The sequence below is a fragment of the Erythrolamprus reginae genome, chromosome 2 (assembly GCF_031021105.1).
Source record: "Erythrolamprus reginae isolate rEryReg1 chromosome 2, rEryReg1.hap1, whole genome shotgun sequence".
Lineage (NCBI taxonomy): Eukaryota > Metazoa > Chordata > Lepidosauria > Squamata > Dipsadidae > Erythrolamprus > Erythrolamprus reginae.
Genome location: NC_091951.1, coordinates 97,986,236 through 98,011,103, shown reverse-complemented (window position 1 = coordinate 98,011,103; position 24,868 = coordinate 97,986,236). Strand labels below are relative to the sequence as shown.

General features: G+C 43.7%; 1 protein-coding gene across 2 annotated transcripts in view; it reads right to left on the bottom strand.

The window, feature by feature from the left end:
• Positions 1-24,868, bottom strand: part of CDHR4 (cadherin related family member 4) — a 73,017-nt gene that overhangs the window by 5,791 nt on the left and 42,358 nt on the right. For both annotated transcript variants that reach the window (XM_070738795.1, XM_070738794.1), the window contains 10 exons: positions 23,917-24,050; positions 19,218-19,401; positions 17,743-17,890; positions 17,008-17,110; positions 10,277-10,483; positions 9,013-9,146; positions 6,959-7,103; positions 5,759-5,973; positions 3,725-3,864; positions 2,406-2,447 (listed from right to left, as the gene is read on the bottom strand). In XM_070738795.1, the coding sequence (XP_070594896.1) occupies positions 2,406-2,447; positions 3,725-3,864; positions 5,759-5,973; positions 6,959-7,103; positions 9,013-9,146; positions 10,277-10,483; positions 17,008-17,110; positions 17,743-17,890; positions 19,218-19,401; positions 23,917-24,050 (1,452 nt within the window). The remainder of the gene's footprint in view (positions 1-2,405; positions 2,448-3,724; positions 3,865-5,758; positions 5,974-6,958; positions 7,104-9,012; positions 9,147-10,276; positions 10,484-17,007; positions 17,111-17,742; positions 17,891-19,217; positions 19,402-23,916; positions 24,051-24,868) is intronic.

The window sequence follows — 24,868 nt, the reverse complement described above, 5'->3', positions numbered from 1 at the left end:
AAATCCAATAAATAAATTAAATAAATAAATTCAATAGAACCCCATCCACATCATGCTTCACAAAATATTTCTTTCTTCCATCAATTAATTGTAAAAACAGAGTCTGTTAATATGGTGTGTATCCAATAGTTGATATCCAATGAAAGGATCAGCATGTAATACAGACACATATTTATAGTCATACAAATTTATAAAAAATGCTTTCTCAAAAGTAGACGTTGGGAAAAAGTTTTGAATCTGCTAATTTAGAATGTGTAAATCAATTTGATACATCACATCCTGAGATGCCCGGAAGAGAAGGATGCTTTTGTGCAAACTGCATATTGAATATGGACGTATGTTGTCACTTCCGAGAAGTAAGCTTTTGATATTTCATGATAAACTGTTTGAAATCAGCTTTAGTATGACCCAGAGATAAGGAGATGCCAGAAGCCTTTCATCTGCTCATTAGAGAGAATTTATAGCTTTGTGAAACCCAGCCTGTGAGATCGGAATGTGCTTAGCATACTGTATTGTAACCTTGATGACTTTCCAGTGTGGAAGAGAATGAAGACCTGTTATTTTGAAAATCTAAGCCTTGAAAAGAGAGGTTTTTTGGAGCAATTCAGCTTGACCAGAACACTGATGATACAACTCTCCTCTAAAAAAGCAAAGAAAGCCTAGAACCATTATGGCGAACCTATGACACATGTGCTAGAGATGGCACGCTGCACCCTCTCTGTGGGAACATGAACCGTCGCCCCAGTTCAGCGCTGCTGTGCATGCATGTGGGCCTCCTACCAGTAGCTAGTGTTTGGGTCTCTGTCGTACATGCACTAGGATGGGGTGTGTGCAGGGGGCTGCACGTGAATGTGTGGGGTGTGTACATGGGATGCACGGGGACCATGCACAAATTGCATTTTGGGGGTTCGCTTACATGCTTTGGGTACTCAGTCTGGAAAAAAATTAGCCATCACTAACAAAGAACATCTGATCAAGAAACCCAAAGAAGAAAGTGAGCATTTTTGTCTCTTTCTGAACATCAAAAAGACCAAGCTCATGACCACTGAAAGAAATGGAAACATCAAAATAGAAATTGATGGTGAAGAGATAGAAAAATTCACTTTCCTAGGATTGCAGATCAATCAGACTGGTGGATACAGCCCAGAAGTAAAACACCCCACTGAATTGCACAGTGATGATGAACATGAGCCAAATATGAAAAAGCAAGAACATTAGCCTGGCAACCAAATGTAGATTAGTCCACTCAATCATGTTGTCCACAGCTAGCTATGGTTGTGAAAGCTGGACCTTAAAAAAAGCAAGATGGGAAGAAAATCAATTTATTTGAGCTGTGGTTCTGGAGAAGGCTCCTCTGTCTTTCTTGGACAGAAAAGATGATTAATAAGCAAGTACTGAAGTACATAACACCAGCCATGCCCCTAGAAGGCAAAAACAAAAATCACTAAATTGCATTATACTTATTTTGGCCATGTCATGCAGGCGAATTCACTGGAGAAAATAACTTTATTTGGACGAGTTTGCAGTAAAAGGAAACTAGGCCACTAACGAACGCGATGGCTGGACACCATGAAAGCTGATTCCAGCCATAGCAACGAAAAACTCAAAGAAACAGAGCAAGATTGGAAAACGTGAAGAGCATCACCAAGAGTCAGATAAGACAAAGTTATCCTCTAACATCACCATCGTATATATCTAAATGTGTGTGGGTGTTTGGGTATAGGTGTGTCAATATACAAATACATGTACATACAGGAACATAAGCTCAAGTTCATAACTATCTAACCTACAGATCAAACAAAACAAAATACCAAAACTACTGTAGAAATTATAAAGCTATAAAGACTGTTATTGGTAATATTGTGATGGTTAGAGGTGCATATTATTCCCACATAAAATGTAGTAAATTCCTTTCACCACCTAGGCTTCAAGCCAGAAATAAAGCGAAATGACAACAATCACACCATATTACGGCATTTCATTTCCCTATTGCAGTGTTTCCCAACCTTGGCAACTTGAGGACATTTGGACTTCAACTCCCACAATTCCCCAGCCAGGGAATTCTGGGAGTTGAAGTCCAGATCTCTTCAAGTTGCCAAGGTTGGGAAACACTGCCCCACTGAGTCCAGAGGAAAGACATGTCTTAAAATTTTAGAATCCCACTTGAGAAAGTTTTTAAAAAGTTGTTACTTTCACATTTAACCTTCTCAAAATTTTACAATCTGTGTCATGTGTTCCTTTTTTAAGTCATGCTATCTTATTTTTCTTTGTTGATCTTTAAAAATAAAGGCTTCTAATTAATAGTTCATATCATTCCAAGGCTTTGTCACCAAAATTAGACATGAAATACAGAAATAGTATTTTCACATGATGACTACAAGTTATTCATGACAAGAAGCACTTACGTATTCTGCAATAGAGACTGAGATATCTCTCCTGGGGGCTTTCTGAAAGCCAAACAAGAACAAAGTCAGTTTTCAAAAGACATCATTTCCTATTTGAATGTGGTCGGCGCTTTGAGATGATATGAAAGAAACTATAATGTTTTTTTCAGCCTGGAAGAACAGGGAATGTTTTCTTGGGAGCATAGAGTAAATTGGAAAAGATCAATTTTTCCAGATGGGGAAAGGGCTATAGTATATTTTTCAGGGTGAAATTTGATCCTTTTTTTTTACTAGCGGTTCTGTGGGCTTGATGTACTAGCCGTGGTGTGGCTTGGTGGGTGTGGCTTGGTGGGCATGGCAGGGGAAGGAAGGATACTGCAAAATCTTCATTCCCACCCCACTCCTGGAGGAAGGATATTACAAAATCTCTATTCCCATCCGACTCTGGGGCTAGCAAGAGATGGTACAGTGATACCTTGTCTTACAAACTTAATTGGTTCCGGGACGAGGTTCTTAAGGTGAAAAGTTTGTAAGACGAAACAATGTTTCCCATAGGAATCAATGGAAAAGCGATTAATGCGTGCAAGCCCAAAATTCACCCCTTTTGCCAGCCGAAGCGCCTGTTTTTGCACTGCTGGGATTTCCCTGAGGCTCCCCTCCATGGGAAACCCCACCTCTGGACTTCTGTGCTTTTGCGATGCTGCGATTTCACTGAGGCTCCCCTTGCTGGGAAACCCCACCTCCAGACTTCCGTTGCCAGCGAAGTGCCCATTTTTGCACTGCTGGAGGTGGGGTTTCCCATGGAGGGGAGCCTCGGGGAAATCCCAGCAGTGCAAAAAAGGGTGCTTCGGTGGCAACGGAAGTCCAGAGGCGGGGCATCCCAGCGGTGGCGGTGGGTTTGTAAGGTGAAAATAGTTTGTAAGAAGAGGCAAAAAAATCTTAAACCCCAGGTTTGTATCTCGAAAAGTTTGTATGACGAGGCGTTTGTAAGACGAGGTATCACTGTATTTGGTAGTTCTCCGAACTACTCAAAATTTCCGCTACCAGTTCTCCAGAACCTGTCAGAACCTGCCGGATTTCACCCCTGATATTTTACCAAATCATATTTTACCATCATTTACCTTGGATAAAGATTGCTCATATTTAGTTTCAATCTAATACCTGTTCATAATGCATCCTGAAATAGTCAGTGCTAATAACTGTGGTCATCCCAGAGAAGGCCCATCTAAGTAGTTGCTAATAGTCAGCACTGAGTTGATGATACACAACCAGTAAGTCAATCGGTAGTTAATGTTAGATTTCAAACTACTAACACAGGAACGATTTTCCTGAATATTCACCTCCGGCAGAATTGCCAAAACAGCAAACCCAAGGCACAAAAGAGGAGGAGTCCGGTGAGTGTAAGAACCACCACAAACCATGGATCTGGTGCCCAGTATGTCACAGTTCTGTGCAAAACAATCGGCTTCTTGGGGGTTGTCTGAAATCATAAAAGTATGATTATAATACTAAATCATAATAGTAATAAATTTAGTGTGGAGAGACACACAGCTTTTTCAGATGCTAAGCTCAGACCAGCCGAAATCTACCCGTGTAGCTCATGAAAGAGCTAAATTATTGGGTGCTGGTTCTTCTTGAATTTTATGGACATTTCTTTACAATTCATTCTTCATCATAACTCTGATTCAATCTATTAAATTCCTTATTCAGCCTGCAACAATGCTTAAGCAATGCCAAGGGATGTTCAGTCTTACGCCTATTGCAAATTACAGTTTGCAGCAGCCAAATTAGTATGATTAATGCTACCAGCTCTAGGAGTTTTTGTTGAGAATTTGACAGTCTCTCAGTAGCTAAGTCAGAGTACTTTACAATAGCAAGATAAAACTGTGCTGAGCAGCAGCCTCAGAGTCATTTACTCTCACGCACATATTCCAAACCACATGGAGAGGGGGGAAAGTATCATAAAGTAACCAGAAGACTGTGATTTAAATCCCAATTTGGGCATGAAAACTACCTGAGTGAATTTGGGCCAGTCTCCCTTTTTCAGCCCAACCTACTTCACAGGATTGTTGTTGTGGGGAAAATACGAGGAGGAAGAAGTACAGTGATACCTTGTCTTACAAACTTAATTGATTCCAGGACGAGGTTCTTAAGGTGAAAAGTTTTTAAGATGAAACAATGTTTCCCATAGGAATCAATGGAAAAGCGATTAATGCATGCAAGCCCAAAACTCACCCCTTTTGCCAGCCGAAGCACCTGTTTTTGCGCTGCTGGGATTCCCCTGAGGCTCCCCTCCATGGGAAACCCCACCTCCGGACTTCCGTGTTTTTGTGATGCTGCAGGGGAATCCCAACAGGGGAATCCCAGCATCACAAAAACGAGCGCTTTGCTGGCAACGGAAATCCTGAGGTGGGGTTTCCCAGTGAGGGGAGCATCAGTGAAATTGCAGCATTGCAAAAACACTGAAGTCCTCGAAACCCCCACTCTGGACCTCTGTGTTTTTGCGATGCTGCAATTTTGCTGAGGCTCCCCTCGCTGGGAAACCCCACCTCCGGACTTCTGTCCAGAGGTGGGGTTTCCCAGCAAGGGGAGCCACATGGGAATCCCAGCAGTGCAAAAACAGGTGCTTTGCTGGCAATGGAAGTCCGGAGGCAGGGATTCCCAGTGGCGGCGGTGAGTTTGTAAGGTGAAAATAGTTTGTAAGAAGAGGCAAAAAAATCTTAAACCCCGGGTTTGTATCTCAAAAAGTTTGTATGACAAGGCGTTTGTAAGACGAGGTATCACTGCACTATATATATTCATTGTAGTGGAATTAAAAATAAATAGTGCTAATTCCCCATTGCTTCAGAAAATCCATTGGGCTTTCATATTGATAGAACCTACAAAGCAATCTTTAAATGCCATTCCTCTGGAGACGTCTAAATTAGTGGTTTTCAACCTGGGGTCGGGACCCCTTTGGGGGAGGTTGAAAGACTGTTTCACATGGGTTGCCTAAGACCAGAGGAAAAGACAAATTTCCCATAGTGTTAGAAACTAAAACTTCTATTCTGGCGCCTTGGAACATATTTTTACAATCAGACCAATCAGGAGTTTACAGGGAGGGCGTCCCTCTGACCTTTCAGCCAATCAACTTAAAGCTCTGTTGGGAGAATTGGTGCTAGACTTATGGTCGGGAGTCACCACAAAATGAGGAAGGGGTCGCGGCATTAGAAAGATTGAGGACCACTGATCTAAATGCTTCATTATGGAAGCAATGTAGATAGCAAAGTATCCATTCTCATGACTTACTGGGGAACAAGTAGCAAAAATGTGTGATAAATCCTGTGGTGCAAATGGAAGATAAGGTCTATGCCGCAACACATATGCCTGCTCACCATAGTAGTTGTGGTGGTAGTAGGTACAGTTGTGGCCCAAGGGATCACATTAACAACAACTGTGACTGTGGTGCTGAAGCGAGGTGAGCTATCACTGTCTGTCACTTCCACCAGAAGCACAAAAACAAGAGGGTCGTATACACCACCAGGTCTGTAGGAAAAGGTGTTAGGGAAAAGTCTATTCCCGTCCATGCGAAAACGGCCATTTACATTGCCTGGAAAATAAAAGAGCATTATTATTATTATTTATTAGATTTGTATGCCACCCCTCTCCGGAGACTCGGAGCGGCTCACAACAATAAACACAGTACAAATCCAATACTTAAAAACACTTTTAAACCCTTAATATAAAAAACAGTCATATATCCCAGACAAAACCATGCATAAAATGAAACGGCCCAGGGAATCAATTTCCCCATGCCTGACGGCAGAGGTGGGTTTTAAGGAGTTTGTGAAAGGCAAGGAGGGTGGGGGCAGTCCTAATCTCCAGGGGGAGATGATTCCAGAGGGTCGGGGCCGCCACAGAGAAGGCTCTTCCCCTGGGTCCTGCCAGATGACATTGCTTCGTCGACAGGACCCAGAGAAGGCCAACTCTGTGGGACCTAACCGGTCACTAGGACTCATGTGGCAGAAGGCGGTCCCGGAGATATTGCTGTTTTAAGTGAGTTAAATTTATTCCTGCGGAGAGGGGCGGCATACAAATCTAAATAAACATACAAATCTAAATAAACATTCCTAATTTAATTGCTTGTAACTTTCTACCAGAAATCTTTCAGAAAGCTATTTGAAACGGATCTACAATCATCCTCACTATTTTAGATCTCTGTCGACACCAAAACACAGTGGCCATTGTCATATTCACACCTATGACTCTGATAGTCACTGGGTGCATCCTGAGCCAGGAATGGGACAATTTGCCACATCCAACTTGCTACAACTAACTCACCACGACCAACTTGTTGCAGCCAAGTCATCATGGCCAACTCGCCGTGGGACAATGTAACAATCTAGTACTAACTGAATACATCTTGCTACTGGTTACATCCACTTTTTCTGAAATTTAATTGTGAGCTTCTATTCTCCAACTTTTTCCCTGTTCAGCTTATTCCTTTTTTTTCCAGGTCCCAAAGAAGACCCCTGGTACGAATCTCTTTTAATTTATTTAAACAGGTCCCCGGGAATTTGCGATCCATTCCATACCACGAACAATATTGTAGGTCAGTTTGGTTCCCCTGTCTTCATCTTCACAATTAATATCAGTGATTTTCAAAGTTCTGGCGTGGGTGGAATATATGGAATGCACCAAAAATGGTTCTTTACACTTAGGAGGATGATCGTTCACATCCTGGGGATAAAAAAAACAACAACAAGAAGTTTCATGGTATACGACTCAAAGGTTTCCAAACTTTCTCTTCCTTGTTGCAATGATCAAAAGACTTTCCAGAACAAAATCCTCCAAGCAAGCAAGATTTCCATGCTTCGCGCTTCCCCTGTTGCCACAAAGGGGAATTAAGCTATCGCAACATATGTATAATTCTAATTCCACACAAACGAAGTAAGACTTTAAAAAACAGCATGTACTTGCAGAAGTGATTTTGGACTGGGAAAATATAATTTTCTGTAGTTGGTTATTTGCCAGATAAGATTACAATGCAGGTAGTCCTTGACTTACAACCATCCATTTAGTGACCATTTGAAGTAACAATGGCAGTGAAAAATTGACTTATAACTGTTGTCTGGCCGAAGCCATAGTGAACTTGGAGACTTTGGCCTGTCACACGTTATACTTTAGAATGTATTCTTGTTGTGGGAGTTCAGGAGGGGCTGTTGCATGAGGGTTGTAGCCATAACAAATTCCTTCTAGATTCTCAAGGTCATCCTTTGTCCAGCCCCTGCCCAGAAGCTGATGGGAGTAATGGACACGTTGACTGGCCAATGTAGTGAACATGTGGGAACAAAGGAACAAACTTTAACCTAGGTGGAAAAACCCTCATGGCTTCAGAAAGAATTCACAGATAAGGCATCTTTATAGCAACAAGGACAACAGGCCATGTTTTTCCTTGTTGTGATTCTTGACAAATGTATCTTTTCTTTTATGTACACTGAGAGCATCTGCACCAAAGAGAGATTCCTTGTGTGTCCAATCAAACTTGGCCAATAAAGAATTCTATTCTATTCTATTCTATTCTATTCTAATTTCCTTAACAAATGGACATTTTAGAAGAGTGATAACTTAAAACCAATAACATACATTACTGTATAGCCTATTAAAGAGTAGAAGTGGGAAGATACAAATCCATAATACAGGATGCTGTACATTTGCATATTGCCTCCACTAGTCACATAGCACAGTGTTTCCCAACCTTGGCAACTTGAAGGTATTTGGACTTCAACTCCCAGAATTCCCCAGCCAGCAATGCTGGCTGGGGAGTTATGGGAGTTGAAGTCCAGATGCATTCAAGTTGCCAAGGTTGGGAAACACTGCCATAGCAGATGGGTAATTTTGTATCATAGGAAAAGGAGGCTGTTCAAAGCTCAGCTTTTCCTAGCACAAGATGGGCCAATCTTTCTGTGACCAGAGGGGTGCATTCCCACTTTTAAAAACTATAATCATGTTGCTACACAGACTAGAGGGGAACAGGTTGACTTGTTTGGGTTTTTCTTATTTATTATACTTAGTATTGTCTTTACTCAAACCCACACATCCATATCCATATTCCTCTCCCCAATAATTCCTCACCCACCCAATAATTATGTCCCCAAAATCTGGTGTTTGCTGCATCTCAATTGTTTGGCAGAGTTCCAGGAGCTACCAAGTGTGGTGGGAATCCAGCATGCAAGTCAGAGTTCTCCAGCCATCTCACTTAATCAATTGCTTGATCTGCGGGATATAATTCATTCATTCATTCATTCATTCATTTATTTATTTTGTCCAATATACAATTAGGGTTTTAGTGGATATATATCTATATACATATAGTAAAATACATGATGAAGGTTATAAAGGAGATACTCATAGTAAAATATATCTAAGAAATAATAGAAAAGAAGATATAGTAATAGAACATATCAATGAAAGAATAGAAGAAGATATATAGGAATAGAAGAAAGGTACAGGTGATATAGGAGAGCAATAGGACAGGGGACGGAAGGCACTCTAGTGCACTTGTACTTGTACACAGCTGGTGTGGGGCTGGGGGGTAGTCCAGACTCTGTATCAACATACTGCAAACTCCTTTCTGTTTTCAAATTACCTGCACGTATATCGTGACGTTACACCTTGTAGTCTGTTGAGGGCCTGCTCCATTCTCCAGGTCTTTTAGAATGACAGCCAGATGATACACTTTCTGTTTTTCATAATCCAGGGGCAAAAGTACATGCAGCTCACCTGTGAGATGTTATAAAACTATTCTGAGTGATTTTCAGTTTAGTCTACATCCAGACCCAGCCTGCTCCTCTTCAATATCTATATCTACATGTCATTCAGTTGAGCTAGAAAACATATATGTGTTGCTTAGAAAATATCTAAACATTTAACTGGAAAGCTGGGATGGAAGGCAGGCAAAAGCAAAGAGAGTGAGGAAGAGAGAGTCAGAGAGAGAGAGAGAGAGAGAGAGAGAGAGAGAGAGAGAGAGAAACATGAACAATGGTCATGAATCTTCCTTCCTTCCCTTCCTCCCTCTCTCCCACCCTCTTTCCCCTTCTTTCTTTCTTTCTTTCTTTTTTCTTTTCTTTTCTTTTCTTTTCTTTTGTAATTAAGCTATTTGACACTGTCCAATAAACTAGAAAACCCTACAAGCTTTCTGTCTTTTCACTAATTATTTTTTGTAAGCTTCATTCTCTTCTTTAGGAATTGTTTGACCTAAAATATATGGTAGTACCTATGTTATATTTTACAGAGTTTGGAACCTGCCTTCCTCATGTAGATACCAAACATAATTCGATTCTAAATATGGAAGATCAGTATATTGCCGTATTCTCTTTGAGGAAGCCCTGATGCATAGAAACATAGAAGTCTGACGGCAGAAAAAGACCTCATGGTCCATCTAGTCTGCCCTTATACTATTTTCTGTATTTTATCTTAGGATGGATATATGTTTATCCCAGGCATGTTTAAATTCAGTTACTGTGGATTTATCTACCATGTCTGCTGGAAGTTTGTTCCAAGGATCTACTACTCTTTCAGTAAAATAATATTTTCTCATGTTGCTTTTGATCTTTCGCCCAACTAACTTCAGATTGTGTCCCCTTGTTCTTGTGTTCACTTTCCTATTAAAAACTCTTCCTCCTGGACCTTATTTAACCCTTTAACATATTTAAATGTTTCGATCATGTCCCCCCTTTTCCTTCTGTCCTCCAGACTATACAGATTGAGTTCATTATGGTAGTACCTATGTTATATTTTACAGAGTTTTACAGAGTTTGATGCAGGTGAAACAATTAGTGAAAGAGGACCCTTAAGCTGTTTGGTTGATGAAGCATGGGGAGGCCCTGCCAAGAAGGACCACCATTAGCTACCTGTACGGCTATCAACGTAGAAAACTCCAGCATCCGCATCCATGATGCTGTATTCAATTTTGTTGAATGGGTAGTCTCGATCAGAACCATTGACATTGCCAAAGCCGTATCCATACACAGTATTCTCTGGTACATTGAATACCTGTTTTGAGCACTTTGGGCGAAATTCATTCACTCGTGTTGCTGTCACCAGCACAGAAACAGTGGCTGCAAGATAGAAAAAGAAACTCGGAAAGCTTATAGGATGACAAAGCTCCAGCAACACTTTATAATTGGCAAGTAACTAAGTGCCTAAAACCTACATAATTACAGACAGCAAGCAAAGCTCAAATACAATACATGAAGGCTGCAGGCCTGAAAGTTTACCCCTAAATTTGTCAATCAAGTGGTTGATTTTATTTTAGAGAACAGCAGGGATGAGAATGAGTGAGAAACTATCATCTGCTTATCTCCCAGTGATAGCTCCTTCTAGGTACTTGTCATAGTTCCATTGTTGGTTCTTAAAGGCACAATCAGGAATCAACCACAAAAAACACTAGAACTTTATTTATACAAGGGAGATGCTAATACCACTCTATAATGCCATAGTTAGACCACACTTAGAATACTACAAAAGAAACATTGATACTCTAGAAAAAGTGCAGAAGAGAGCAACCAGAATGATAAAGGGACTAGAAACTAAAACATACAAGGAAAGGTTGCAGGAATTGGGCATGGATAGCCTAGCAAAGAGGAGGTCCAGGGGGACATGATAGCAGTCTACAAATACTTGAGAGGCTGTCATAGAAAGGAGGGGGACACATTATTTTCCAAAGCACCAGAGAGACAGACAAGGAGCAACGGTTGGAAGCTGTCCAAGGAGAGATTCAACCTGGAAATAAGGAGGGACTTTCTGACTGGGAGAGCGATCAACCAGTGGAACGGGCTAGCCTGCAGAGGTGGTGAACGCTCCAACACTAGAGATCTTTGAGAAAACACTGTACTGCTATTGGACTAGTATGATGTAGGTTCTCCTGCACCAGCAAGGGGTTGGACTAGATGACCTGCAAGGTCCCTTCCAACTCTAATAATAAATAAATAAATAACATATGCTATAATAACATAAAAGATTGACAGAATTTCTCCTTCTGTCTCTCTTATATCAAAGACAGTATACTTGGTATACTTTTCTGCCTTTCTAGATTAAGTTCAATTTTTGCTAATAATTACTGCATGTAATTAACCATCTCTGTAGTTCTCTATACATATTGGGATGTAATGTAAGTCACATGGGGAAGAATTCAGCACTCTTGTCCATGTCACTGGAAACTTTGCCCTTAATTGTACATTATTAATACATGGATGGGGATAGACCTGTGATCCCCAGTCTTTTGGGCCCCACAGTATATTAGGAATTTTGAAAGCATTCTCATAAAATAGCTACTATGAGGAAAAAGCCTATTTACTGGAAGGCACGCTAAAGAGATTACGGTAATTCATGCTTCGCCATCTCGACCATTTCACCTTACATCTGTCCTTATTTTTCTGGGCAGCTGGGCATACTGCCAAGCAAAACACTGGCTCTAGCTACCAAATCATTTGTAATTTCTAATGCTTCTGGCCTGGGTATAGTAAAGTTCAGAAACACAGCTGGAAACAAAGATAATGCTTTTGAGGCTGGTGTTTTGTTCTGAACCACACCATCTTGATTTTTTAAAAAGAAAATTAAAAATAAAAATAAGATCATGGAAGATATGGAGCCTGGCAGCGACTAAATAAATTGGGCCTACATTGACACACACAATAATAAGCACCATCCTATAGAGCAGTGTTTCCCAAACTTTTGACATATGTGTACCCCTTCTATAATTTTCGTAACGGTTAGTACCCCTCGTCAAAAAAAATGGATGTACAGTATTTTAATAACAATCAAACTATATTTCTTTTTTCTTTTTTTGTTACATACACAAAATAATAATAAACAAAAATAAAATTATTCATAAAATAATAATAATAATAATAATAATAATAATAATAATAATAATATTAGATTTGTATGCCGTCCCTCTCCGATGACTCGGGGTGGCTCACAACAACAATGAAAACAATATTATAGTAGAACAAATCTAATATTAAAAAACATATAAAACCCTATCATTATTTAAAAAACCAAACAACACATTCATACCAAACATAAAACAAAGTATAAAAGAGCCTGGGGGAAAGGTGTCTCAACTCCCCCATGCCCGCCAAACGACATTGTTGAGTCAACAGCACCCGGAGAAGGCCAACTCTGTGGGACCTTATCGGTCGCTGGGATTCGTGCGGTATAAATAAAAGTTATATTATAAATAACATTTATTTGGATCAATGAGAAGGATAAAATTGTTTGTGCTGAGATGACAGGTCGTCATAATTTGGTTCCCTTGTTGTTCATTTTAATCTGAGATGCGGTTCCACGTCCAATAGCCTGTTCCTTTTTTTTGACTTAATGTCTGCGAATGCTGAGAAAGCAACTTCACATAAGTATGAATTTGGAAAAGGCAAGATGTATTTCAGAACTTTTTCTGAATGCGCACCCCCACCAAACTCTTCCCGTACCCCTGGGGGTACACGTACCACACTTTGGGAAGCACTACCATAGAGGATGAGTATGCATATCTCTAGGAATGATTCATATCTTGGCTTAATATGGTTAGAACTTAGCACAAGAACTTGATTCTCTTACATATCGCCATTCTGCTAAATTGGCTCAACTTTATATATATTTTAAGTGCTGTAACCTAAAATTAATAGTCATGATCCATTAGGGAAAAGATTATTCTAATACATACAGCCCGAACACAGTTGCATTAAATAGCCTCTGGACATTTCCCATTTGGTATAATTTTATTATCTCAATTGTATTAATTTTTTGATGGATTTGTCAAACATCCTGGGCTTTCTGATGGATCTGCTTTCAATGGGGGAGGACACAAATCACATGTAGCTGTTGTTTGCCTATCACAAATTTACTTAGCAATTGTCTCCAGTCCGGCACCAATGCAGGACTCCCATCAATCTAAACCCACAGCTGTTTTTCAATTTATTTATTTTATTTATTATTTGGATTTGTATGCCGCCCCTCTCCGAAGACTCGGGGCGGCTCACAACAAGTGTAAAACAAATCATAAATAATTCAATTAATTAAAATATTTAAAGATTTAAAAAAACCCATATACTAACAGACACACACACAGGCATACCATGTATAAATTAAATGTGCCCAGGGGGAGATGTTTAGTTCCCCCATGCCTGACGGCAAAGGTGGGTTTTGAGGAGTTTACGGAAGGCAGGAAGAGTAGGGGCAGATCTGATCTCCGGGGGGAGTTGGTTCCAGAGAGTCGGTGCCGCCACAGAGAAGGCCCTCCCCCTGGGGCCCGCCAACCGACATTGTTTAGTTGACGGGACCCGGAGGAGGCCCACTCTGTGGGACCTAATCGGTCGCTGGGATTCGTGCGGCAGAAGGCGGTCTCGGAGATATTCTGGTCCGATGCCATGAAGGGCTTTAAAGGTCATAACCAACACTTTGAATTGTGACCGGAAACTGATCGGCAGCCAATGCAGACTGCGGAGTGATGGTGAAACATGGGCATACCTGGGTAAGCCCATGACTGCTCTTGCAGCTGCATTCTGCACGATCTGAAGTTTCCGAACACTTTTCAAAGGTAGCCCCATGTAGAGAGCATTACAGTAGTCGAACCTCGAGGTGATGAGGGCATGAGTGACTGTGAGCAATGAGTCCCGGTCCAGATAGGGCCGCAACTGGTGCACCAGGCGAACCTGGGCAAACGCCCCCCTCGCCACAGCTGAGAGATGGTTTTCTAATGTGAGCTGTGGATCGAGGAGGACGCCCAAGTTGCGGACCCTCTCTGAGGGGGTCAGTAATTCCCCCCCCCAGGGTAATGGACGGACAGATGGGATTGTCCTTGGGAGGCAGAACCCACAGTCTTATCCGGGTTGAGTTTGAGTCTGTTGACACCCATCCAGGCCCCAACAGCCTCCAGGCACCGGCACATCACTTCCACCGCTTCGTTGACTGGGCATGGGGTGGAGATGTAAAGCTGGGTATCATCGGCATATTGATGATACCTCACCCCATGTCCTTGGATGATCTCACCCAGCGGTTTCATGTAGGTGTTAAATAGCAACGGGGAGAGGACCGACCCCTGAGGCACTCCACAAGGGAGAGACCTCGGAGCCGACCTCTGACCCCCCACTAACACCGACTGCGACCGGCCAGAGAGGTAGGAGGAGAACCACTGAAGCACAGTGCCTCCCACCCCCAACCCCTCCAACCGGTGCAGAAGGATACCATGGTCGATGGTATCGAAAGCCGCTGAGAGATCGAGGAGCACCAGGACAGAGGATAAACCCCTGTCCCGGGCCCGCCAGAGATCATCCATCAACGCAACCAAAGCGGTTTCCGTGCTGTAACCGGGCCTGAAACCCGACTGCTGGGGACCTAGATAATCGGCTTCTTCCAAGGACCGCTGGAGCTGGAGTGCCACCACCTTCTCAACAACCTTCCCCATAAAGGGAAGGTTGGAGACTGGACGATAGTTGTTAAGTACGGCTGGGTCCAGGGAAGGCTTCTTGAGGAGGGGGCGCACAAGCGCTTCTTTATAGAGTGTTGGAAAAACTCCCCTCCCCAAGGAAGCGTTGGTGATCTCCTGGGCCCAGCTACGTGTCACCTCCCTGCTGGCTGAGACCAACCAGGAGGGACACGGATCCAGTAGACAGGTGGCGGAACTCACAGCTCCAATGACCTTGTCCACTTCATCAGGTGTCACCAGATCAAACTCTTCCCAGACAGGTGGACAAGTACGTGCCCCAGTCACCTCGACTGACTCATTGTCAGTCGACTCTGTTTTACAATTGGAGTCGAGGTCGGCCCGGATCTGAGTGATTATAATAGCGAAAAACGTGTTAAACTCCTCGGCGCTACTCTGCAAGGGCTCCCCAACTCCCTCCTGATTAAGAAGGGAGCGGGTCACCCTAAACAGAGCGGCCGGGCGGGATTCCGCTGATGCAATCAAGGCGGCATGGTACGCGCATCTTGCCGCCTTGAGCGCCACTTTGTAAGTCTTAATAAAAGCTCTTACAAGTGTTCGATCAGATTCAGACCTACTCTTCCTCCATCGCTTCTCTAGACGTCTCTTTTGGCGTTTCAACTCCCGGAGCTCCTCGTTGAACCATGGGGCTCTACGGGGTCTAGCGCCACAGAGAGGTCGCAAAGGTGCAATCCGGTCGAGAGCCTCCGCAGGAGCCGTATTCCAGGCCTCCGCAAGAGACTCCGCCGAACTGTGGATGAGTGCCTCTGGAATAACCCCAAGCGCCGTCTGAAAGCCCTCTGGGTCCATCAGGCGTCTGGGGTGGAACATCTTCATTGGTTCCACCTCCCTGCGGGGAAGGATTGGAGCCAGGAAGTCAAGCCGTAGTAGAAAATGGTCTGACCATGACAAAGGCAATGCTTCTAAGCCCCTTAGTCTCAGACCATTTCTCAATTGCTCGGAAAGGAATACCATGTCAGGCGCGTGCCCTCCCTCGTGAGTCGGACCCTGTACTACTTGAGTCAGGTCCATGGCTGTCATGGTGGCCATGAACTCCTGTGCCAACCCAGAGGTTTCGCCGAGTGATGGCAGGTTGAAGTCCCCCAGGACAATGAGTCCGGGGAACTCCACCGCCAACCCGGCTACCTCCTCGAGTAGCACAGGCAGGGCTTTTGACACGCAGCTGGGAGGCAGGTACGTGAGAAATAAGCCCACCTGGACCCCTAAGTCCAACTTCAACAAGAGAGACTCGCAACCCGCAATTTCCGGAGCAATGAGTCTACGCAGGCAAAGGCTCTCCCTGGCTATAATAGCCACTCCTCCCCCCCTTCCCTGGGGTCGAGGTTGATGCCATATCTGAAACCCGACTGGGCAAATTTCAGAGAGAGGAACACCTCCCTCCGGGCCCAGCCAGGTTTCGGTAATACACGCCAGGTCGGCCTCCTCATCCAGGATCAAATCCCGGATGAGGAGAGCTTTATTTACCACTGACCTGGCGTTAAGCAGCAGCAACCTGAGTCCAGGGCCAGAGTTGCTTCTTTCAGTCTGTTAGATGCCTTTACATTAATATGCTGATAACTGCTTCTGGGCAAACTAATAATTGCCCTATTTTATTTCAATAGTACTGGGGGAAAAAGTGTGATCATTTCATTCTGATCAATAACCATGAAAACAGGAAGGTGTTTGTCAAGAAAGTTGTATGATCTTTTAGTCACTAAATGTAAAGCTCAATTCAAACAAATTTTACTTCTCGGGCTGAAATAATTCTCCTTATTTGGGGAAAACATTTTCTTTAGTAATTCAGCCTGTAATTTCAACTACCCTGATACAGAGTTTTATTTTATTTTTTGTTTTAAATAAAGGACAGGAAATTGCACAGTAATATATCATTTAACTTTGCTTTTCTGCATTGCATTGGCATCCTTCAGTCTTGAAAGACCATGGTATCATCCTCTGTATTTCCTGCATAAGATTACATTATATTAGTAGTACTTTTCTCCAGGTGAACAACAGTCATTTAATATTCTAAATTTATTTTTATCAATACATTGCAGCCATTTGAGGGATATGTCTTCTAGAATTCTTGCAGGTTTCTTTGACTTCATCAATATCCAGGAATGACAAACTTCAAATAATGCTTTTTAGCAGTGTGGTACTTACTGGTTTGTGGAGGACTTCCTTTATCTATCACTAGAATGGCAGCTTTGTATTGAAAGTTAAAACTGGCCATAATTTCTAAATCACAGTCCAAACTGCTGTTTACCTATCACACCACAGGATAGAAAGATCAGGAGAAAGAGGACAGAAGTTATCTTTAGTTATTAATCCATGGCAGAGAAGCTTATAGTATCTTCTATAAAAGACAGATCCTCAGTCAACTAAGACCCAAACCTCTAAACAAGGTGCATGACAGTGCCCCTTTGAGCTTTGTGATAAATGTACTATTCATTTAAATGTAGATTTCCAGTACTGCTCATATGAATTGTTGTGGAGGAATTTATTCAAGCCTTCCCTGCAGTGGTGGGCTCCTACAGGTATGGTCAGGTACGCAGTACAGGTAGAACAAGTTTGGTCAGGTACACAGTACCGGTAGAATTTTTTTTTCTTTTTTTACCTTCTGGGCTCTGGGTATATTTTTCCTATCACAGTAAATGAGGTTGAATGTGTATAATTTTAGAAGAGCTGTGCATGTGTATGTAGATACACTTTACATAGTAGATAATCAGGGGTAGCGAAAATGGAGCTCCACCCCAGAGCACCCAATTTGCACTGAAAGATGTTGAAACAAAATGCACAAGCCACGCCCCCAGTGTGGTAGTAAAAATTTTGGTAGCCCATCACTGCTTCCCTGATATACATATACCTAGTGTCAGATGTTCCATTCCAAAGACTCACCTGTAAATTTGGGCCATCCATTTTGAAGGTATAAGGCTGGTTCTGGTTGACTATATTGTATGTCAAGCTGCTATTGATATTCTCTGGATCATAGCAGGAGAGAGGCAATATGGTGCTCCCAGGGGGAATGGTCTCTGGACTCTCAGCCCTGGAATTAAGCAAAACTATTCACAAGAAGAAAAAACAACAAGAAAATAGAAAAAGAGATTTGAAGGGAGTAAATATATCCACTTTCTCCTCTCCCATTGATTTTCAGAATTCAATTCAATTTATTAGATTTGTATGCCGCCCCTCTCCGAAGACTCAGGGAGGCTCACAAGAATAATAAAAACAATATTCCAGAGAAAACCAATCTAATATTAAAAAGCACATAAAACCCTATCATATTTAAAAAGCAAACAACACATACATACCCAAACATAAATATAAAAAAAGCCTGGGGGAAAGGTATCTCAACTCCCCCATGCCTGGTGGTATAGATGGGTCTTGAGTAATTTACGAAAGACAAGAAGTGTGGGGGCAGTTCTAATCTCTGGGGGGAGTTGATTCCAGAGGGCCAGGGCTGCCACAGAGAAGGCTCTTCCCCTGGGGCCCGCCAAACGACATTGTTTGGTCGATGGGACCCGGAGAAGGCCAACTCTGTGGGATCTTATCGGTCGCTGGGATTCGTGCGGTAGCAGGCGGTTCCGAAGGTACTCTGGTCCAATGCCATGCAGGGCTTTAAAGGTCATAACCAACACTTTGAATTGTGACCGGAAACTGATCGGCAGCCAATGCAGGCCACGGAGTGTTGCAGAAACATGGGCGAATCTAGGAAGCCCCACGATGGCTCTCACGGCCGCGTTCTGCACGATCTGAAATTTCCGAACACTTTTCAGAGGTAGCCCCATGTAGAGAGCGTTGCAGTAATCGAACCTCGAGGTGATGAGGGCATGAGCGACTGTGAGCAGTGACTCCCTGTCCAAATAGGGCCGCAACTGGTGCACCAGGCAAACCTGGGCAAACGCCCTCCTCGCCACAGCCGAAAGATGATGTTCCAATGCTCTTAAAAGATTATTTTTTTAAAAGGTAGAACTTCAAGATTTCCAACAGGGCTACTAATTTAGTTTTGGTTTATGAGGTCAAAAGGTATGTATCTTGGGTTCTGATTTCTCCAAACCATTAGCCCACAGTTAATGAAACTTGTGTGATGTACAGATTTGTTGGATTACACAATCAAAACTACCATAGTTCCTGGAGACAATGAGCTTTAATTGGCTAAGAAATTTACCTGGATCTATTTACCTTTAAGTACTCCTAAACTCTCTTCCCATTTAGCAATCTAACTCCTGTACTTCTCACTTCAGAAGTAGTAACTCTCCTAATCACCTAACCTACCACACATGCTTCCCTATGCAGAAAGTTAGACACCCTCAAATTGATTTGATTATGTTTTCTTGGCTCAAGCTACCCCAATTCCCTTTGCAGAGACTTACACAAACACAGCAGGAGAACACAAAGGGGCTTCCAAGTTCTCCCGCTTCACAGTAATGTTGACAATGATGCTGGCATGATCGGCGTGGTTGAACATATTGTAAGCTTTCACCTCCAACTGTGTGTTGGCTAAGCTTGGGTTGTTTTTCAGATCTAAGTAGTATGTGGTCCTGATGGTGCCTGTATCTGCATAATTAAAAAATATATTATTTTATTAAGAAATTCAATTACATTTGGAAAAATGCAAAGAAACTAAATTTGAGAAAGAGAGGAGAATGGGAAGTGAGAATAAAAGTGGAGTAAAAAAAGAAAAAGAAAAGCAAGAAAATACAGGTAGTCCTCAACTTATGACCACAATTGAGGCCAAGATTTATGTTGTTAAGTAAGAAATTTATTAAGTGAGTATGGCCCCAATTCATGACTTTTCTTGCCACATGTGTTAAGTAAAGCATTGCAGCTGTTAAGTGAGTAACATGGTTCTTAATGGAATCTGGTTTTCTCACATTGACTTTGCTTCTCTGAAGGTCACAAACAGGACTCCAGAACACTGCAACCATAGTCTGTTCCTTTTTTTCAACTTAAGGTCTACAAATGCTGAAAAAGCAAATTTATTTATTTATTTATTTATTTATTCATTCATTCATTCATTCATTCATTCATTCATTCATTTATTTTTGTGTGTGTAAGTATTTGTCCCGTCGACCAAACAATGTCGTTTGGCGGGGCCCAGGGGAAGAGCCTTCTCTGTGGCGGCCCCGGCCCTCTGGAACCAACTCCCTCTGGAGATTAGAACTGCCTCCACCCTCCCTGTCTTTCGTAAACTACTCAAGACTCACTTATACCGCCAGGCATGGGGGAGTTAAGATATTCCTTCCCCCTAAGCCATTACAAGTTATGCATGGTATGTTTGTGTGTTTGGTTTTATAATAAGGGTTTTTAGTTGTTTTAGTATTGGATTGTTACATGCTGTTTTTATCATTGTTGTTAGCCGCCCCGAGTCTGTGGAGAGGGGCAGCATACAGCATACAAATCCAATAAATAATAATAATAATTATTATTATTATTTATTTATTTATTTATTTATTTTATTTGACTTCCATATCGCCCAATCCCGAAGGACTCAGGGCGGCTTCACATAAATATGAAGTTGGAAAAGGCAAGATGTATTTCAGAACTTTTTCTGTTAAAACCGGATACACATTTCGCATTTGTAACCAGAATGATGTTAAAGTACACTCCTCCTGTTTATTTTTCAAGAATCCGTCTGACGCCAAATCCAACAATTGCTCTTCTTCCTCATGCGACAAACTTTCTGGCATGGGTTGTGTGTTAATGTTAAACAGATATCTTATCCATTCAATATTTTTGTTTAAAATATTTTTGTTTAAATCAAGGAAACAGTTTTTGAAGCCCACTTGCAAACTCTCCAAATACTGTGTTATGCATTTCAGAGTATCAGCATCAATTTTAGTAGCCAAACTTGTTATAAACTCATGAAGAGAGGGAAACGAGTCTACTTCTCCATTACCAACTCTCTTTTGCCATAAATTTAGTTTTGCAATGGCAGTGTTCACTTTATCTTGAACGTGAAACAATGAAATTTCTTTGCATTGTAATGATAAGGCCCGGGGGGATGAGGGTTAGGATCTAGCCTACGGGTTGCTTAGATCTGGCCTGCTGGGCCACCCTAGAAACAACAAAGGACCAGCCCATGGTGTCTCTGCCAGCAAAAACAGAGCTCAAAAGGACCGCGCACAGCCCTCCCAGACTCTGTTTTCAGCTGCGACAGCCCCCTGCCACCCTCTGCCAGTAAAAACAGTTTGGGGAGACAGGCTGCGTGGGGCCCAGTCAGCGAAGCAGTGGAAGTGATGTGCCAGTGCCTGGGGGCTGTTGGGGCCTGGATGGGTGTCAACAGACTCAAACTCAACCCTGATAAGACGGATGGCTGTGGGTTTTGCCTCCCAAGGACAATTCCATCTGTCCGTCCATTACCCTGGGGGGAGAATCATTGACCCCCTCAGAGAGGGTCCGCAAGTTGGGCGTCCTCCTCGATCCACAGCTCACATTAGAGAAACACCTTTCAGCTGTGGCGAGGGGGGTGTTTGCCCAGGTTCACCTGGTGCACCCTATTTGGACCGGGAGACACTGCTCACAGTCACTCATGCCCTCATCACTTCGAGGCTGGACTACTGTAATGCTCTCTACATGGGGCTACCTTTGAAAAGTGTTTGGAAACTTCAGATCGTGCAGAATGCAGCTGCGAGAGCTATCATGGGCGCTCCTAAATATGCCCATGTCACACCAACACTCCGCAGTCTGCATTGGTTGCCGATCAGTTTCCGGTCACAATTCAAAGTGTTGGTTATGACCTATAAAGCCCTTTATGACACCGGACCAGGATATCTCCGGGACCGCCTTCTGCCGCACGAATCCCAGCGACCAGTTAGGTCCCACAGAGTTGGCCTTCTCCGGGTCCCGTCAACTAAACAATGCCGTTTGGCGGGACCCAGGGGAAGAGCCTTCTCTGTGGCGGCCCCGACCCTTTGGAACCAACTCCCCCCGGATATCAGAGTTGCCCCCACCCTCCTAGCCTTTCATAAGCTCCTTAAAACCCACCTCTGTCATCAGGCATGGGGGAATTGATACTTTCCCTCCCCCTAGGCTTATAAAATTTATGCATGGTATGCTAGTATGTATGATTGGTTTTTAAATTGGGGTTTTAAATTAACTTAAACTTAAATATTAGATTTGTTTACACTGTACTATTATTGCTGTGAGCCACCCCGAGTCTGCGGAGAGGGGCGGCATACAAATCTGATAAATAAATAAATAAATAAATGAATGAATGAATGAATGAATGAATAAATAAATAAATAAATAAATAAATAAATGTACAGTGATCCCCTGAGTTTCGCGATCTCGATCTTTGCGAAACGCTATATCGCGATTTTTCCACCCGATGACGTGACTCCCTTCCTTTCTCATCTTTCTTTCTCTCTCTCTTTCTCTATCTTGCTTCTTCCTCTCTCACACTCTCTTCCTCCCTCTCTCATCTCTTTCTTTCCTTCTCTCTCTTTCTCTATCTCTCCCCCTCTTGCTCTCGAGCGGCAAGCGAGCAGCCAGGCGGGCGAACGGGCAAGCGAGCGGCCGGGCAGGCGGGCGAACGGGCAAGCGAGCGGCCGGGCGGGCGGGTGAATGGGCAAGCGAGCGGCCGGCCAGCCGGGCGAACGGGCAAGCGAGCGGCCAGCCGGGCGGGGTGAACGGGCAAGCGAGCAGGCGGGCGGGTGAACGGGCAAGCGGAGCGGCCGGGCGGGCGAACGGGCAAGCGAGCGGGCGGGCGGGTAAATGGGCAAGCGAAGCGGGCGGGCGGGCGGGCGGGCGAACGGGCAAGCGAGCAGCTGGGCGGGCGGGGAACGGGCAAGCGAAGCGGGCGGGCGGGCGAACGGGCAAGCGGAGCAGCCGGGCGGGCGGGTGAACGGGCAAGCGAAGCGGCCGGGCGGGCGGGTGAACGGGCAAGCGAAGCGGCCGGGCGGGCGGGCGAACGGGCAAGCGGAGCGGCCGGGCGGGCGGGTGAACGGGCAAGCGAGCAGCCGGGCGGGTGGGTGAACGAGCAAGCGGAGCGGCCGGGCGGGCGGGTGAACGGGCAAGCGAGCAGCCGGGCGGGCAGGTGAACGAGCAAGCGGCAAGCGATCTTGGGGTTTCCCCTTTGCCTGGGCGGCGGGAAGACCCAGGGAAGGTTCCTTCGGCCAACCAACAGCTGATCTGCTCCGCAGCGCGGCAGCAGCGAGGAGCAGAAGATGGGGTTCCCCGAAGGAACCTTCCCTGGGTCTTCCCCGCCGCCCACACGCAAACTCCACCATCTGCGCATGTGCGGCCATGGAAAAAGGGGCACGCATGCGCAGATGGTGTTTTTACTTCCGCACCACTACATCCCGAAAAATCGATTATCGCGAGGGGTCTTGGAACGGAACCCTCGCGATAATCGGGGGATCGCTGTACTCCGTTTTCACTGGCAGAGAGTGGCAGGAAGCTGTCGTGGATGAAAATATGACTCCATAGTGTCATCCCCCAACCCCAACACTTTACCCTTAGATTATCCACGGTTGACCTATCTAGATTCCTAAGAGGTCAGTAAGGGGCGAGTACAAGTGCACTAGAGTGCCTTCCGTCCCCTGTCCTATTGCTCTCCTCTATCTCCTATACCTTTCTTCTATTCCTATATCTCTTCTTCTATTCTTTCATTGATATGTTCTATTCCTATAACTTCTCTTCTATTCTTTCTTAGATATATTTTATTATGAGTATATCCTCTATAACCTTCATTATGTATTTTACTATGTGTATACCCACTAAAACCCTATTGGACAAAATCAATCACTCAATAATAATAATAAATAAAATGGAGCTCGGGAGTCCGTTTTCTCTGGCAGACCACTCAGACCACCACAGATGCTCCTGACACGACTTACATCGAATTGGCTACACCCACCCTGGCCATGCCACCCCTGCCCCTGAGGTCAAACACAATCCTGATGTGGTCCTCAATGAAATTGAGCTTGACACCCCTCCCCTATAATGAAGGAAGATTGATTCTCATCCTCTTGAAAACAAGAGGGCTGAGCATTGAAAATCAGTGTAGCTTGCTACTAGAGACTTCCTGAGATGGTGTGGATGCTATGGCTTACCCAGAGCTTTGATTACCTGGTTCAATGGTGAAATGGTGTGTGCTTGGGGCGATGATCTCGTAGAGCACACTTTCCCCATCCGCTCGAACCTTGATGACTTCGGACAAAGGGGGTATATTTTCCGGTATTGAACGTGCAACTGATGAGTTCCTGAATCATGAAGGCAAAGATGTAAATAACTCTTTCTGAATCAGGAGTCTATCAAGCACAATACTGTATACTCTGCCTACTAGAAGTAAAAAAAAAAAGTTATATGGTTACATGGGCACAAAAGTACCAACATTGAGCCTCCCCGAGATAGATAGATAGATAGATAGATAGATAGATAGATAGATAGATAGATAGATAGATAGATAGATAGATAGATAGATAGATAGTGTTAAATCAGAGGCTGGAGGCTCGGGAAAAGGCTAACAGCTCTTTATTGGCAATCAGGAACAGTTGAAGTGACCAGCTCGATGCATAAGTAAGATTAGGGAAACAAGTGGCATAACCCGCACCTTATATACATGGTTACTAGCACAGGGATTGGTGACAGTGTTTCAAGCCTTGGCGCTGGAGCTTCCTATTGGCTGAGCCCGGAGGCTCCTCATTGGTCGCGCCCAGGCTTCCCATTGGTTGTGCTAGCAGGCTGCTTATTGGTCGCCCTGCTCCAATCAGCTATCACCTTTATTATACAGCTTACAAACATAACACCTTTTAAAAGACAGAAATAACAGATAGATAGATAGATAGATAGATAGACAGACAGACAGACAGACAGACAGACAGACAGACAGACAGACAGACAGACAGACAGACAGACAGACAAACAAACGTTGATGAGGATGTATCCTGAAGTAAATCTGTCCCCATGCATGCCTTCTTCAGAGTTCCAAATATATTTGGTTAATGTAATGGTGTTTGGTTGAACTACAAGTATGAATCATACTCCGGTATCTTCAATCTATGTGACCTAGACCTATGAG